The sequence below is a fragment of the Pelecanus crispus genome, chromosome 14 (assembly GCF_030463565.1).
Source record: "Pelecanus crispus isolate bPelCri1 chromosome 14, bPelCri1.pri, whole genome shotgun sequence".
NCBI classification, from domain to species: Eukaryota; Metazoa; Chordata; class Aves; order Pelecaniformes; family Pelecanidae; genus Pelecanus; species Pelecanus crispus.
Genome location: NC_134656.1, coordinates 17,992,507 through 18,007,955, shown reverse-complemented (window position 1 = coordinate 18,007,955; position 15,449 = coordinate 17,992,507). Strand labels below are relative to the sequence as shown.

Below are 15,449 nucleotides of genomic sequence, written 5' to 3'. Positions count from 1 at the left end.
AGGGAGCAGGCATGGGCACATGCAGCAGCCATCATCTCAGCTGCTATCAGAGCTCTCAGCTCTCCTCCTGCAGCAGACACACTTACCCAAGGCTGCCGGCAGCAGAAGCATGTGGAGATCATGGCCCAGGGCTGGTCACTCGCACGCCTGCCCCAAGGAAGCCAGACCCTGAAGCTGGCCTGGCTGTCAGCACAGCAGCTGCTTCAGGGTCATTTGTAGTGGGTTTCCAGCCTGGGGAGGCTCTAGCGCTGCAGGCCTCTCCGCTGTTGTCACCAAGTGCTTGCCATGCAGGGAGGGCAGTAAATCTCTGTGCTTGCTCTGGCAGGTGAAGAAGCTGCAGTCCATCCTGAAGCCCATGATGCTGCGACGGCTGAAGGATGATGTGGAGAAGAATCTGGCACCCAAGCAGGAGACCATCATTGAGGTGGAGCTGACCAATATCCAGAAGAAATACTACCGGGCCATCCTGGAGAAGAACTTCTCCTTCCTCTCCAAGGGTGCCAACCAGCACAATATGCCCAACCTCATCAACACTATGATGGAGCTGCGGAAGTGCTGCAATCACCCGTATCTCATCAACGGTGAGGGCTGGGCACAGGAGGTGTTGGGGGGACAGATATCACTGCAACCAGTAAATACTGGTCACTACCTGCAGAGCTCACCCAGCTTGGGAGCCAGCTCAGGCCCTCGTGCCATCTGCTGCTGGTGTGGCTGTGCATCCAGGCCCAGCACAGGATGCAGTGGTTTGCCTTGTTGCCTTCACGGGCAGCCCAGCTCCCCGCAAGTGCCGCTTGCTGGTGAGCACCTCAGGGTCTTGTGAAGCTCTCTGTGTTTGGGGGTGTTCTGGTGCGGGACTCTCTCCGACATTGCAGTCTGGCTTGTTCTGCCAAGAGCTGGTGCAAGCCCTGAAGAAGGAGTCACGGGAATGGAGGGGCTTCTGGAGGTCTCTAGCCAACCTCCCTAGATCTGATCGACTGCACGGGTTCTGTTCCTCATGTGGTGGCTTGCTGTTGCCCTGGGTGGGAGGCTGGGGCAGCTGCACTGCCAGCCTTGCCAAGAGCTCATGTCCCTTCTCACCTGGCAGGGGCGGAGGAGAAGATCCTGGAAGACTTCCGTAAAACACACAGCCCAGAGGCGCCAGACTTCCAGCTGCAGGCGATGATCCAGGCAGCTGGGAAGCTGGTGCTCATTGATAAGCTGCTTCCCAAGCTGATCGCCGGTGGGCACAAGGTGCTCATCTTCTCCCAGATGGTGCGCTGCCTCGACATCCTGGAAGACTATCTCATTCAGAGGCGGTTAGTACAGGCTTCAGCATTCACCACAGCTCCACATCATCTCCATCCTGCACTGTAGATACAGAGTGGAAACAACCCGGGGTGGGGATTGGGCCGTTCTGTGGCCACATACCAAAGGATCCAAGTTACAGGCTACTGCTGGTGGTGCAAAGACCCCAGAGCTGGGCAGCTCTGACCTGTTCATTCTGCGTTGCCCAGGGCTAGTCCTAGGAGTGACCAAATGGAAATAGGCCCTTCCCTTGGTCCTGATTCCCATGAGCCCCATATCCACACACCGTGTGTGGGTTCATGGTGATTTTGCCATTGTAAGAGGAATGACTTTTGGGAACAACCACAGTGCACGCAGGCTGAGGGGGCCTGAGCCTCCACCTGTGCACAGGTCCTGCCAGTAGGTCCTGGCTGCCTGCCTGCCCACCCACAGCCCGGGGGAAGGAGCAGGAAGGGGTTTGTAAGCTGCAGCCAGTTCAGGCCCTGCCGTGACCCTGCTCTCGCCTTTTCCCCTCTTGGAGCAGGTACACCTATGAGCGCATCGATGGGCGGGTGCGCGGGAACCTGCGCCAAGCTGCCATTGACCGCTTCTGCAAGCCTGACTCCGATCGCTTCGTCTTTCTCCTGTGCACGCGGGCGGGAGGGCTGGGCATCAACCTGACCGCTGCCGACACCTGCATCATCTTTGATTCGGACTGGAACCCACAGAATGACCTCCAGGTAATGGGCCAGGCTGGGCCAGGCTGCCGGGGGTCCTGCAGCACGGCTCCCGTCACTCGTGCCAGCCGGGGAGGGAAGGGCAGCAGCACTCGGCTGTACTGGGCATGGGGTGCCATGCTGGGAGAGCCGGCAGCAGTGCAAGCAGAAGGGACATGTCATGGGGGAGATCACGGTGTGGCTCTAAAAGCACGAGTGGGCCACAGACCAAGCAATACTTTGTCCATACCTGGTGTCAGAGGGGGTGAAGTGTTGGGTACCCCTCATCTGCAGAGAGCCAAGGCTCCAGCCTGAGCCCCGTGTCCTTTCCTGGGGGTGCAGGTATCTCCGATTCCCACTCCACAACTGCACGGGCCTGGTGCTAACCAGCACCCGCTGGCAGAGCCCTGCCAGGTGAGCCGCGAGCGCTAGCTGAGGGTGCTGTGGTGGGTGGGAACCGACTGTGGCTCAGGTGGGTGCTGGTTCGGCGTGCCACAAGCCCCACGGTCCCCGTCCTGCTGGGTTCACTGTGCTTGACGCTGTGCCCTCTGCACTCCCAGGCTCAAGCTCGCTGCCACCGGATCGGGCAGAGCAAGGCGGTGAAAGTCTATCGCCTCATCACCAGGAACTCCTACGAGCGGGAGATGTTCGACAAGGCCAGCCTGAAGCTGGGCCTGGATAAGGCTGTGCTGCAGGACATCAACCGCAAGGGCAGCACCAACGGGGTAGGTTGGTGTTAGAGTGGGGCTGGGCGGGAGGTGCTGCGGGAGAGCTCTCCTCTTTCCTCTGCAAGTCACTGCCAGGCCAGAGCAGAGACCTGGGCAGGCTTCTGAGGAGGGAGAGCCTGGTCCCACACTGGCATTGCTGCTCTTTGGCCTGGCAGGCTGTCCCTGCACTGCCACGGAGTTGGAGGACACGTGGTGCTGGGTCTGGGTGACTTGGACTAAAATTCCTGACAGTCTCTCAGCAGTGTTTTGAACTGACCTCTTTGCTGTAGCAGTGGAGGTCTGGGTTGTCTTGGGGCATCTCTGCCCTCCCTCCTGGGGCAGAGGGCAGAGTCTTCTCCTGCTGCGCAGTGCTCAGGGCAGCTGGCCAGGTTGGTAATGCCGCCGTGTTTTGGGCAGGTTCAGCAGCTCTCAAAGATGGAGGTGGAGGACCTGCTGCGGAAGGGTGCCTACGGCGCTCTCATGGACGAGGAGGACGAAGGATCGAAGTTCTGTGAGGAAGACATTGATCAGATCCTGCAGCGCAGGACACAGACCATCACGATCCAGTCTGAGGGGAAGGGCTCCACCTTTGCCAAGGTGTGCTGGGCTCCATCGGGAGGGAAGGGGGGCTCCTCCCAGGGTAGTGGGGGACGCGCTGGGAGCGCACAGGGCAGTAGTGGTGGGCTGACCTCTTGCCTGGGTGTTGAGACATGTCCGCACAGAGGCCAAGCTCTCCTGCCTGTCCCGCTGTGCCCAGGAGCGAGACCTTGCTGGGCACGGCAGCAGCGTGGTCTCCTGTGTCGCTGCTGGTCAGCAGAGCACTGAGGAGGGGGCCACCAGCTTGGGCAGCTGATGGGAGGCTGCCTGGGAGGGTTCAGCTTGCCAGCTTCCACTTTCCCTTTGAAGCCGGCTCAGGCAGGCGAGAAGGCAGAGCAGGGGCTGTTCTCCAGGTGCCGGGCAGTGCCAGGGTGTGCTCTGTCACCGGGCCGGCGGCGCGGGTGGGTGCAGAGCTGCTCTGGTGCGCCAGCCAGGGCGCTGCGGGGTGGAGGGCTGGCTCTCCTGATGGGCTGAGGACCCCGTGCAGCGGCAGCAGGCCATGCCCTGAGCTAGACCCTCTGCCCAGGGCTGTTGTGGGCAGGGTCAGGCCTCTCCTTAGGGAGGATGGATGAGTTCAAAGCCTGGGTGAGAACCAGTCCTGAGCTGGGCTGATCTTATACTCATGGGCTGAGCTTATTTGATCCGGAGTCTGTCACCTCCCCTGCCCTTCCAGACGCCAGGCTGCCTTGGTGTGGTGCTTTGCTGAGCAGAAATGCAGGTGGAGACCTGGGCTGCCGGTGGTGTGGGAGGTTGTGGTACCTTCAGCACAGCCCTCCCGCAGCGCAGCCCATCTCTGTCTCCAGCCTCACTCTTCCGCTGCCGTGGGACCTGGCTCTGCGGGGAGACCCTCAGGGTGGTGGCGGGAGCCGTCTGCTGGCCTGCACAATGCCCGAAGCTGGGTGCTGCCATGCCACGGGAAGCTGCGCGCCGTGGGGCCCTGACGTCCCCACAGGAGACAGCCCGAGGAGCCAGCGCTGAGCCACGCTCGTGGCTGGTGTCTGCTGGGGCCACTGAGGGCCATCTGTCCCTCCTCCTTTTCCGGGTGGCACAGCCCAGGCTCTGTTTCCAACGGGTCAGGCAGGACTGCAGAACAGAGGGGTTTAGCTCTCTTAAGCGAACAAGGAGCGCTCTGGCATGCGTCAACATGGGGTGTAACACCAACGGCCGTGAGACTGTGCGCTGCAGACAGATGTGTTGGGTATCTCTATATGGGGGAAGGCACATCTGGATGGTGGGTTGCACCCTGTTCACTCCTCTTCTTTCACTCCCAGGCCAGCTTCGTAGCATCAGGAAACAGAACTGACATTTCCTTAGATGATCCCAACTTCTGGCAAAAGTGGGCCAAGATAGCAGAGCTCGATACAGACGCCAAGAATGAAAAGGTAGGATACAGCTCATCGCCCGTGTGCCCCGCAACTGATGTGACACTGCGTGGCGTGGTCTCCAGGCGGGAGCTGTGTGCTTCTGCTGGCCTCATGAAGGGATATGTGTTAGGTGTCAGGAATTACTGCCCATGAGACTGACCCATGAGTGCTGCCGAAAGTCCCAATGACTTTGGCCACATGTCGGGCTGTGTCTACCTGGTATTTCAGGGTGCTCAGTCTGTGCTCCCAGCTACTCCCAAGCCTGGTTAAGGGGTGACAGTTGGGGCTGGCAGGCTGTGAGGGGAGGAGAGGATGAAATAGGCAGCGCAGTGGCATGCCTGTGAACCCACAGACTGGTGTGACTGCCTGTGGGTGAGCTGGAGCTGTGCTAGAGCTCCCCGCAGCACAGGCGGGCCCAAGCGCCAGCTCTTGCTGTGGCTGGGGTTTGGTGGGGTGGGCAAGGCCCTTCCCGTGCTCAGGGGAAGCTGCGTAACCATTCGCCAGCCGAAACCCAAGTCCACATGAGCCCTGGCACCCTGGGCAGAGGGGAGCATTTGGCCTGGCAGCTCTGGAGGAGGCCTGGCGAGCTGACGTGAGATTGCATACTCCAGCCCTTCCAGCCCTGGAGCTCGCAGTGCCAGGCACATTCGTTTCACCGCAGCCCCCCGGCTCCCACCACCCCAGGTCTGGATAGCTGAGGAGGTGGTGTTTGTCGTGGTGAAGCTCGGCAGGGTGCCCCGGCTCTCCTGGCAGCGGGCAGAGAGGAAGCCGTGCTGCGTGCGGCTGCACCTGCTGGCCCGGGCTCCCTCTCCTTTCCTCTCCCCGGGTGGCCCTCCGGGCCTTTTGCAGGGCCGCAGCCCCTGTGGTCCTGTTCAGGGAGCCTTCAAGCCAGCAGCAAGTCCAGCCATTTCGTGACCTAGAAGCAAAGCGGACTTGCAATTAGTTGAGGCTGGTGGAGAGCAGGTAACATCAGAGCGGGCAGGTCCCTGGAATCGGTCGTGCGTCACATGGTCCTGTTTAATGCCAAGGTAATAACCACAATAACTGTAATAACCGTGCTGCTTTGTTGTGATTTATTCATAATGTTTAATGTGGGTTCCAGCAGCAGCATGGGAGGATTTTGAGGAGCTGCAGTGGCATGATGGTGCTGAGACGCGGCTGGTCTCACCGGCTTGTGTCTGGCACACCAGCACCCTCGGGCCCCAGCCTCTCACCGGCTTCATGGATACGAGGGCACCCCTGGCAGCGGGGCCCTCGCTGAGCAAGCGCTGGGCTGTGGTGCCGTAGTGGGAGCAGTGCACTGGCTGGGCTGGAGCAGGCGGTGCGGGCTGGCTGGGAAGGCAGCACGTCTTTGCAGAAGAAATGTGTCTCTGTGGTGAGCACGCCAGTACTGTGAGGGCTGCGAGGTGCCGTGCTGCTTCCCCAGCTCGTTTGCGCTCACAAACGAAGGCAGGTTGCAGGGAGGTTGAATATCATGGCTGTGGCACTGGGTTTGTCAGAGTGTCACTGTGCGTGGATGCTTGGTCTGGTTTGGGTCTCGGAGCTCTGTCCTAGGTTAGAGCAGGCTGGGGAAGGGGCTGCCAGGGGCTCAGTGCCTCAGGGGATGGACACAGCCCTGCATGGTGTCTGCAAATGCTCCCTCTTGCTCAGCTTCTTGTCTTCTCTGAGCAGGAGGGTGCAAGCGAGGCCATCTGGGCCAGCTGGGTTTGGCCCTGACAGCGCAAGGGGTGTCGTGAGAGGAGCTCTGGCTTGGGCAGCTCCTCCGGTACTTCCCCCTGCTCTTACAGTGTCAAACACTCCCTCGTGCTGCCGGTTGGGTATTTTCCACACCCAACTGAATACTAGCCATGTTCACCCAAGGCTGGGGGGTTGTTCGAAGGCCGTGTGGGTCAGGCTCAATATCCAGGTGTTGCTTTAGCAGCAAATCTCTCTAAAAGCTGAACGTAAATAGGGATGAAGGGAGCTGCCCAAAGCTTCTCCTGGCCTGATGGAGCAAGTGGGGACAGGTTTGGATCGTGCCACTCCTTCCTCCATGAGCGTTTGCACCCCTGCTGTTCTGCCTTCAGGGATGGGAACAAGGACTAAAGCCAAATGGATCTGGCAGGCCTGTCACCATGTCCCGGTGAGGGGGTTGTGGACTGTAAATGGATGCTCCAAGTCTCACCTCTTGCCCTTACTGGCAAATTGGCTCCTTCCCAGCAGCGGCTGTGGGCAAACGCGGCAGCTGGAGCTCCGGCGAGCCCGTGCTTGGTTTCTCCTGGCCTGGTAGCAGAGCTGTTGGCCGTTCCCCACGTGTCTCTGTGGGGCATCTCCCTGGGGCAGCATCCTTGTTGTCGGCCCCTGCCTGCTCTGCCCACGAAAGGAGCTCTCTAGCTGAGCGCTGAGACGGAGCTGGTCGGTGACTCTGCCCGTCGGGAGGCAGGAGTGGGGTCCCATCTCTCTGCTGGCCCTGTGGAGCCTGTGGGCTCGGCAGCAACCGGGGCGTCTCCTCCCGGCTCCTCCATCGAGCACAGAGCACTGCAGCCGGCTTCAGTGCGGCCCTGGGGCCTGCCGAAATTCCCGCTAAGGCAGCAATGCCGTAGAGATGGTGTTAGCAGCAAGAGGGAGGCTCTGCAGAGCTCACTGCTCTAGCAGGGAGAATGGGAGAGGGCATGTGTGTGTGTGTGTCCCACGTGCTTGAAATCCAGGCAGATTTAGATGACATGGATTCATTCAGCAGGGTGAGGGCAAGGAGAGGAGGCAGGTACCTGCTATTTAATTTCATATTGCTCCCTCCTGCACCTTCTTGGAAGCTGCCTTTCCTCTTCCAGCCCGCCTATCCTATCCACCCCTGACACAGAAATTACACCGCCTCCGGCACAGCGCTCGGCGCAGGCAGCGCTGGCAGGGCAGGAGTATGATTCAGAGCTGAATCAGCTGCTTGGTTGTCAGCAGTTTGAACCCAGAGGGCCTGATTTTCAGCCTGCCATCATTCAGGCTGAATTTTGTGCTGGCCAGGAATTGTCTTGTGTGTGCAGGCAGAGCCGCATGCAGGTGATTTGGAGCAGGTATCCCAGTGGGAAGGTGATGGCTGGCCACAGGGCCGGCAAGCTGGGAACCAGAGGCGTGAGCAGAGCAGGGTGGCCGTTTGGAGAGGACGTGCTGTGCCCTGAGGGAAGGCAGGTGTTTCTGCCCGTACCTGAGCATGTTCTCTCTGTCCCTCGTAGGAGAGCCTGGTCATTGACAGGCCCCGGGTGCGGAAGCAAACAAAACACTACAACTCCTTTGAAGAGGATGAGCTGATGGAGTTCTCTGAGCTGGACAGCGACTCGGACGAGCGACCCACGCGCTCGCGGCGCTTCAATGAGAAGACACGGCGGTACCTGCGGGCTGAGTGCTTCCGTGTGGAGAAGAACCTGCTCATATTTGGGTGAGTCTCACCCCCTCCCAGAGAGCATGGCCAAAGCCTCCAGCTGCCCCAGTGTGCACTTGGGCCACCGGCTGCCCCAGCCACTTTCTGTCTGTCCTGCTTGCAGCGTCCCCTCCTTCCAGCAGTGACCTCCCTGGTGGGACCTGGGCTCTAAGTGAACATTTGGGATGGAAGGAGAGTTAGGGGGGCAGAGCATGTCTGCAAGCTTCCAGCACTCCTGCCTCTGCCCTGTTCAGTCCTAGGCAAACCTCTCCACTCCCATAATGTGGGGGCAGAACGCTCCTATCCAGGGGAGCTGGCAGGGCCGTGCCCCTGAGCAAGCTCCTGGAGAGAGGTGCCAGTGGGGTCTCTAGTTGCACAGGAGTGTTTACTGTGTCTGTGTTCCTGCTGTTCCAGCTGGGGACGCTGGAAAGATATCCTGACCCACGGGCGGTTCAAGTGGCACCTGAACGAGAAGGACATGGAGATGATTTGTCGGGCCTTGCTGGTCTATTGCGTCAAACACTACAAGGGGGATGAGAAGATTAAGAGTTTTATCTGGGATCTCATCACGCCGACGAAGGACGGCCAGAACCAGGCTCTGCAGAATCACTCAGGTATTGCGTGTTCTCTCTGCCATTGCACCTGTACCCGTCGCCGCTGTGCCAGCCTGTGGGGCCGAGGCTGCACAATTCAAAGCAGAGCTGATTGAAACAGCCTGCAAGCAGTTGTGCTTGAGCACTGCGCCTCTCTCTGCACAGAGAATGTGGCTGCCATGGGACTGACCTCCACACTGACCCTTAGAGCCAGTGGTAGGGGCTGGCTGGGCAGGGGAGGCCGTTTCCTGGCTCCCAGTGCCATGGCTGGTGCAGACAGAGCCTCAAGGTGGGAGCAGAGATGCCATCTCAAGTGGGTGCTGCTAAGTTTTTTCTGGCGTGTGAATACTGTCAGGGTTCCCCCATGCAGGGAGACACTGGGCAGTGAGCTCGTGGGGCACTGGTGACCGTGTGAACACGTTGGGTGTGATACGTGTGAGGCTGCTTATTCCACTCAGAGCGTAGACATGCCGGGATGTTCCTCAGGGCATCGCAGGACACGGCGTGGATCGCTGTGCAGGGACCCTGCCTGTGCCCGTTGGCAGTCCCGGCCCTGGCGCCAACAGCTGAGGCTGCCGAGCGTGGCGCTCGCGGCTGTGCCGGTGAAGCTGGTGGTGCAGTCTGTGCAGCCATCTCACCCCAGGGCGCCAGCTCGTGCCTCCTCTCATCACGGTTCTTGTCCCAGACACACTGGTCTGCAGCGCCTGCCCTGATGGGTGGAGGTGCAGCGCTGGTTTGTCCCAAGACGTCTGCAACGCAGAATCCTACGCAGGTGATGCTGCCTTCCCTGACTCCATCTAGCAGGACCCTTTATCTCCGATTTGGCTGCGGCCTCCGTGTTCAGAGGGCTTGTATGCTTATTCTCCAGTGTGTGTGAGGTCCACATACCACACCTCGTGTCCAATTTGTAATTGCACCAGCATTCTGTTGGGTGGAGGTTTCCATCCTCAGCTTCAGACAGGGGCCACCCAGAGCCTTCTCCAGCCCTGCTCTCCTCTCTCTGACCCTGCCTGGGCAGTGGGGCACTGCAGATTTGCCCCGCTGCCTGCAGTGCCGCGTCTGCTCTCTGTAGGCGTCCCTTGGGGCTGGAGGAGCACAGCAAATACAGCCCACCATGCGAACAGCATCGTGCAGCCGCAGTGGCTTTTGTCTTTAATGATACGAAGACAGAGCCGGTGCTGGCTCCTTGGATCAGCTGGAGGGTTGTGGCCTGGGACACGTGGTCACTGCCCGTTCTGTGTCAGAGGGCTCTGCGCTGACCTAGCAGCACAGTGCCTGCATCCTGCGGCTTTCAGGACAGGTGAGTTCGGCTGGGAGGGCCGGCTGGGGGAGGCCACGGCGCTCCCTCGGGGTGGTCAGAGCCCCACGGCTGCATGCTGCTTGTTGTGCACTTGTGATCTGTGGCGCAAGGTGAGTAGCGAGGAGGCTGGGACTCTCCAGCCTGCTTTTGGCGTCAGGGAGCCAAGCTGAAACCTGGGGCTCCTGTTCCGAGGTGGTGGAGCACAGGGAAGGCTGTTCTGGAATAGTGCTGTTGCTGAGCCCCAAGAGCGTGCTGCGTGTTACTTGGTGCTTAAAACCCGACATCACCGCTTCCTTCTGTCTGGAAATGTCCAACTGGCTTTACAGTGTGACATCCGAGCATGTGGCCGTCAATGGCTTCTTTAAGTTACTCCAATCACCTCCTACAACGTGAGCCACTCTGGCAGCGCTGCCTCCTGCCCTTGCCACGCAGCCTGCCCAGAGCGGCACTGGGACTGGACTCGAGAGCCCTGTGGGGAGCAGAGCAAGGGTAAGAAACAAATTGGCTGATATGAATGGGCTTGATTTAGATAATGCAAAGTAAGGAACAAGCCATGATTTCAGTGGAGGGTCAGGAATGCTTTAGTGCAAGAGCAGGACTAAAATTGGATATTTAGCAGAGGAAAGCAACCAGGAGCTTCTCCGTCAGCTTTTCAGAGTGGCTTTTCCCTCCTGTGAAAACTCCATGTGGTCTTGGCTAGAGGAACAATGAAGCCATCTAGCCTAACCTCAGGGCTGGAGGAGAGCAGAACCCTCCAGTGTGGAGCAGCCACGCGGCAGGTGCTGCTGTGGCTCGCCAAGGAGCCTGAGGTACCACTCATGTTTGCAGAGAGCTGACCAGGCGAGACATGCTGCGGGCCTCCCTGATGTGCAGAAAGCAACAGCAACCTCCAGCCCTTGCTAGTGCATCCTGGGGCTGTTCCTTCTCAATCCCGTATCCACGTGACTGTGAGGGGCGAGCACAGCTGAGAGCTCTGCTCTGATCCAGCCCCATCCTGCCTTCCGTCCTGAAGAGGCCAAGCTGCTGAGGAAGCAGCGTTTGCTCAGAGTGCATCAGGCCAGTTCGGTGCTGGGGACGGGAGCCCTGGTGCCCACTGCAGCCACCTGGGCTGGAGCCCTTGTCCCGTCGTGGAGCTGCAAACTTTGTGCAGGTGTTGAGGACATGGCAACGTGCTCTCTTCTTCCCTGGCTTCGCAAGACCTTACGGACGGGATGGGACTGCTGAAGCACACTTCTTTCCCCTTCACACACATAGGCAGGAGAGGACGTCTGCAGGACCCTGCCTCAGAAGCGGCTGCCCAGGGGGACAGCTCATCCCTCTCGGAAGACTCCAAACAATGGTGACCCCACCAGGAGTTGTTTCCACATTCTGCTGTGAACTCACATCTTATTTCAAGGTTGAAAAGATGTTTAATTTTCAGCTCCAGCCACTGGATCTCATTTTATCTTTGTCAACCAGATGGGACTGCATTCCTTTTCCCTTCGTTATCTGTGCTAAGTGTAAATGCCCCCTGCAGTGACCTGGTTCCCACACAGCCCTCCTGCTGATGCACGGAATAGGAAACAACCCTTACAGCTCAGATCATCAGATTGTCTGCTGGTCTTTGATCATTTGGGAGTCTCTTGTTTGAACTCTTGTCCCAAATCGCTGTGTTGTCCCTGTAGGGTGAGCTTCAGAGCTGGCTGTAGTGTCCAGGTAAGGCTCTAAGAGCCATGCCCAGGACCAAGGTCCCTTCCGTGCTTCTGTGTGATGTTTTTATCCATCAAGGGGCCGTGTTATCCTTTGGGCTCAGCACTGCACTGAGAACTCACAGCAGTTCGCTTTCTGTGGCAATCCCCAAATTCTTCTTGGAGATCTCCCATGCTCTGCATTTACCCCGTGCACTTCCCCGACCCTGGCTCAGCTACTGGCAGCCAGGAGCTTTGTGTGGCCCCTCCAGCTCCCGGCTCTGCTGCCCTGCCTGGACACCGCAGCACCAGAGATGCCTCGCGGCGGTGCCTGGCCTGGCCCACGGTGCCCATGGTGCTCACTGGCTGCCGCTTGCTGTTACAGGCTTGTCGGCACCGGTGCCCAGAGGCCGGAAGGGGAAGAAGACGAAGAACCAGATGCTGCTTCCCGAGATAAAGAACGCGGACTGGCTCGCCACCTGCAACCCCGAGGTCGTCCTGCATGACGACAGCTACAAGAAGCACCTCAAACAGCACTGCAACAAGTGAGTGTGGGAGCCCGTGCCGGCTCGTGGAGGCCGTGGGCTGAGGGCCTTTGGCATGGGGAGGGCGGGAGGGAGCTACAAAGGGCTGGCAGCCCATGCAGGGTCACCGTGCTCCGGCTGCTGGACCGCGCTTGGATGCTGCTCCAGCTAACAGGAGCTGCGTCCTGAGCAGCAAACCTCCGGCCGCAGGGCCCCAGCAGGTCGCAGGGCTGGGCACTGTGGTGTGACACCACATGGCTGGTGCCTGTCCTGCTTTGGGAATGTGGGTCCTCTCGTGGGGAAACACGGTGTCGAGCTGGTTTTCCTGGCCTTGCTGACCCTCGGAGCATCCCCCTGCAAACGCTCTGGCGAGGGCCGTTTGGCCAGGCCCTAGGCTGGCGTCTGAGCACCTGCGTGCTAGTGTGCGTTCCTCTCCTGCCCCGGGACAGGGTTCTGCTGCGGGTGCGAATGCTCTACTACCTGAAGGCTGAAGTGCTGGGGGAGGCCGCTGACAAAGCCTTCGAGGGGACCCCTGCCAGGTAGGGACCTTGCAGCGAACCCCTGCGATGCTTCTCGGGGAGGCAGTGGCGGCACTCCGGCACTGCCACAGCCATCCAGCCCAGCCACGTCTGGGCTTACTGCGGCTCTGGGCGAGTCAGACCCTGCGGTCAAATCCCCAGGTCTTGCTCAGGCAAAACTTCATCCTTGGATGGCAGCTCTGCCCGAGCAGGGACCGTGGCAGCCCTGTTGAGGCAGCTCTGAGGCTGCAGCGCCAGCCTGGGCGGTGGTGAGGCCCTCGGGGACAGCCTGCAGGAAAATGTCTCCATGTGCTGCCTGACAAATTGCCCTTTAATCCAAAGTGGGAGCCCACAGAGACTGCCCAGTTCCCAGGGCCAGGCCTCGGTGCAGAGCATGCCCCATCTCTGTGGCCTGCAGCCCCTTCCCAGCACTGAGGACAAGGGGGCCGACAGGCTCTGTAATGCCACTGAGCCTGCAGCCTGCCAGCTCCTGACCTTCCTGCAAAGACCCAGCCCTCGGTGCTTCAGAGAGAAGTGTGATCTGCTGAGCTTAATTTCCTAGAGCAGGGGCTGCTGCCTTCCCCAGCACAGCTCCATCAGCACGAGTCTGTGCGGAGGGGACATTGCAGCCCATCCCTCCAGACACGCTGTTCTCTTGAGGCTGGTAGGTTTGAAGTGTTTTCCCCCAGGAGATGCTGTTCAGATCAGATAGGATCTCCAGTCCTCTGGTATTGCTTGGGTGGGTGGAGAAGGAGGATGGGGAAGGCAGTGGGTTGCGGTGGAGCTGAGGCTCCAGCTCTCTGACCCCAGGGAGACGTGCACGCAAGCCGTGGCGGGGCCCCGGGCCAGCCGCACGTTCACGAGCTGTCCCCAGGCCAGGCAGTGATGGCTCCTGTCTCCCCCTGCCCGGCGCTGCCCAGTGCGCTCCCGTGTCTGGTGGGGCTGGCAGAGGGGCGTTCATACCTTGTCTGCCGCAGGGAGCTGGACGTGCTGCTGCCGGACATTGACTACGTGGAGATCCCAGTGGACTGGTGGAATGCTGAAGCCGATAAATCCCTGCTCATTGGCGTCTTCAAGCACGGTGTGTACCCAGCTTGTCGAGGGACCCAAGTGGAGCACCTGGCCGGAGCTCCGGTACCTGGAGGGGACGTCATGCCGGTGCGAGGGGACAGAGCCGTGGCCACACAGCGCCAAGGCCGCACTCCCCAGGCGCTGGCAGCTGCGGCACTGCCGGCTCGTTCAGGTGGTGGGGCAGGCGCGCTGCGGTGCCCGGGGTGGCCATGGCCGGGCTCGTGGCAGACTCTGGTTTGCCAGGAGCAGCGTGCAGTTGCCACGTGAGGGCGAGGAGGGAGGCACAGAGCCTCTCCTGGCATCCCCAGCCTTGTCATGAAGTCGCCCTGCGGCTTCCAGGAGCCACAGGGCTGTTTGCTCCCGCTGCAGCCTGCCACGGGTGCTGTGCGCAGCTCTCTGGGCGCTGCGCTGCTACCGGGCAGGGCTGCCTGGTGGGGTGGAAAGGCTGACCTTTCTCTTTGCCTGCTGCCCAGGGGCTGCAGAGCGGTTAGCAGCTTTTGGGAAAGTGTTCTGAATTTCTGGGGGCGAGAATTGCTCTCACAGCAGCACAGAGAGTGAGAGCTAGGTGGGGAGCTGTGTCCCACAGAGCCGGAGGTTTGCTTGAACCAGGCTCAGGCCTGGCTTTGTGTCGTCTTTCTCCTTTTTGATGGCCCGTGGTGGTTGGCAGGTTACGAGAGGTACAACGCCATGCGGGCGGACCCGGCGCTGTGCTTCCTGGAGAAGGTGGGCATGCCGGACGAGAAGCTGCTCTCTGCGGAGCAGGGTGTCAGCGACGGGGCCCAGGACGCTGCCGAAAGGTGGGCAGGGGACGGAGCCAAGCTCTCGGGGGCTGTCTGGCTCACTCCTGGGGGCCATGTTAGCAGTGGGGCGGTGCTGTGGGGTGAGCTGTGCGCGGGGAGGAGGAAGGAAGCAGACTGTGCACCGGAGCACAGCGGGCAGGGGAGAAGGCTGGGGGGAGCTGGTTCCCCAGTACGAGGCGGAGGGATGGCATGAGCACCAATTCTCCGCTCCCTCCTGCCAAGGACTGGCACAGCCAAGGGGGCTGTGCTGCTGCTACCAGGGACTAATTCACTCTCTTACCCAGGGGCAGCATGGAAAAGGAAGAGAGCGGTGGAGAAAAGCTGGAGGGGCTGCCAAAGCAGGAGGTGAGTGGGGTTCTCGGTGATGGCTGCACGTCTGCTGCTGCCAGGCCTGCCCTCCCGCCCCGTGCCGCAGGTTTGGCTCTGTCAGCTCTGCTGCGGGGCACAGGGGAACCAGTGCTGCCGGTGACCCTGCTCTGTGCCGGCTTTGCTGTGCCGTGCACGGGCTCTGCCCCACGCTGTCTGTGTCATCTCTGCTCTGCTGTTGCCTCTGTGTTTCCTGCGGACCTGGGCAGCGTCTGCCTCGTGGGGAGCTGAGGGGGATTGAGGGCTGGGGACGGCCAGGGGTGCTGGTTCGCGCACTCAGCTTCAGGAGCTACATGGGGTCCTGGCAAAGGAGTCGGGGGTGTCCCAAAAGAAATGGGCCTGGGGGAGAGGAAGAGCAGTGAACCAGGCAGCACGGGAGGGTGCAGGGGTCGTTTGAGCAGTGGAGGCTGTTGCACTGCTACTGTCCCGGGCAGTGGCACTACAGCCTGTGTCACTCCAGGCCCAAAGTGGACAGCACTGCCCCTCTGAGCTGTCACCTCCCCTGTCCGTGCTGCTCTGATCCCGTATGCAGCCAGCGACTGCAGCCGGAGGGCACAGGACACGCAGCCCTG

General features: G+C 60.5%; 1 protein-coding gene across 1 annotated transcript in view; it reads left to right on the top strand.

The window, feature by feature from the left end:
- Positions 1–15,449, top strand: part of CHD6 (chromodomain helicase DNA binding protein 6) — a 50,421-nt gene that overhangs the window by 19,709 nt on the left and 15,263 nt on the right. Inside the window, exons 14-26 of the mRNA XM_075721378.1 lie at positions 326–581; positions 1,085–1,295; positions 1,808–2,003; positions 2,540–2,704; positions 3,104–3,283; positions 4,555–4,665; positions 7,854–8,056; positions 8,453–8,652; positions 11,984–12,143; positions 12,572–12,661; positions 13,618–13,721; positions 14,379–14,508; positions 14,796–14,856. Of these exons, the coding sequence (XP_075577493.1) occupies positions 326–581; positions 1,085–1,295; positions 1,808–2,003; positions 2,540–2,704; positions 3,104–3,283; positions 4,555–4,665; positions 7,854–8,056; positions 8,453–8,652; positions 11,984–12,143; positions 12,572–12,661; positions 13,618–13,721; positions 14,379–14,508; positions 14,796–14,856 (2,067 nt within the window). The remainder of the gene's footprint in view (positions 1–325; positions 582–1,084; positions 1,296–1,807; positions 2,004–2,539; positions 2,705–3,103; positions 3,284–4,554; positions 4,666–7,853; positions 8,057–8,452; positions 8,653–11,983; positions 12,144–12,571; positions 12,662–13,617; positions 13,722–14,378; positions 14,509–14,795; positions 14,857–15,449) is intronic.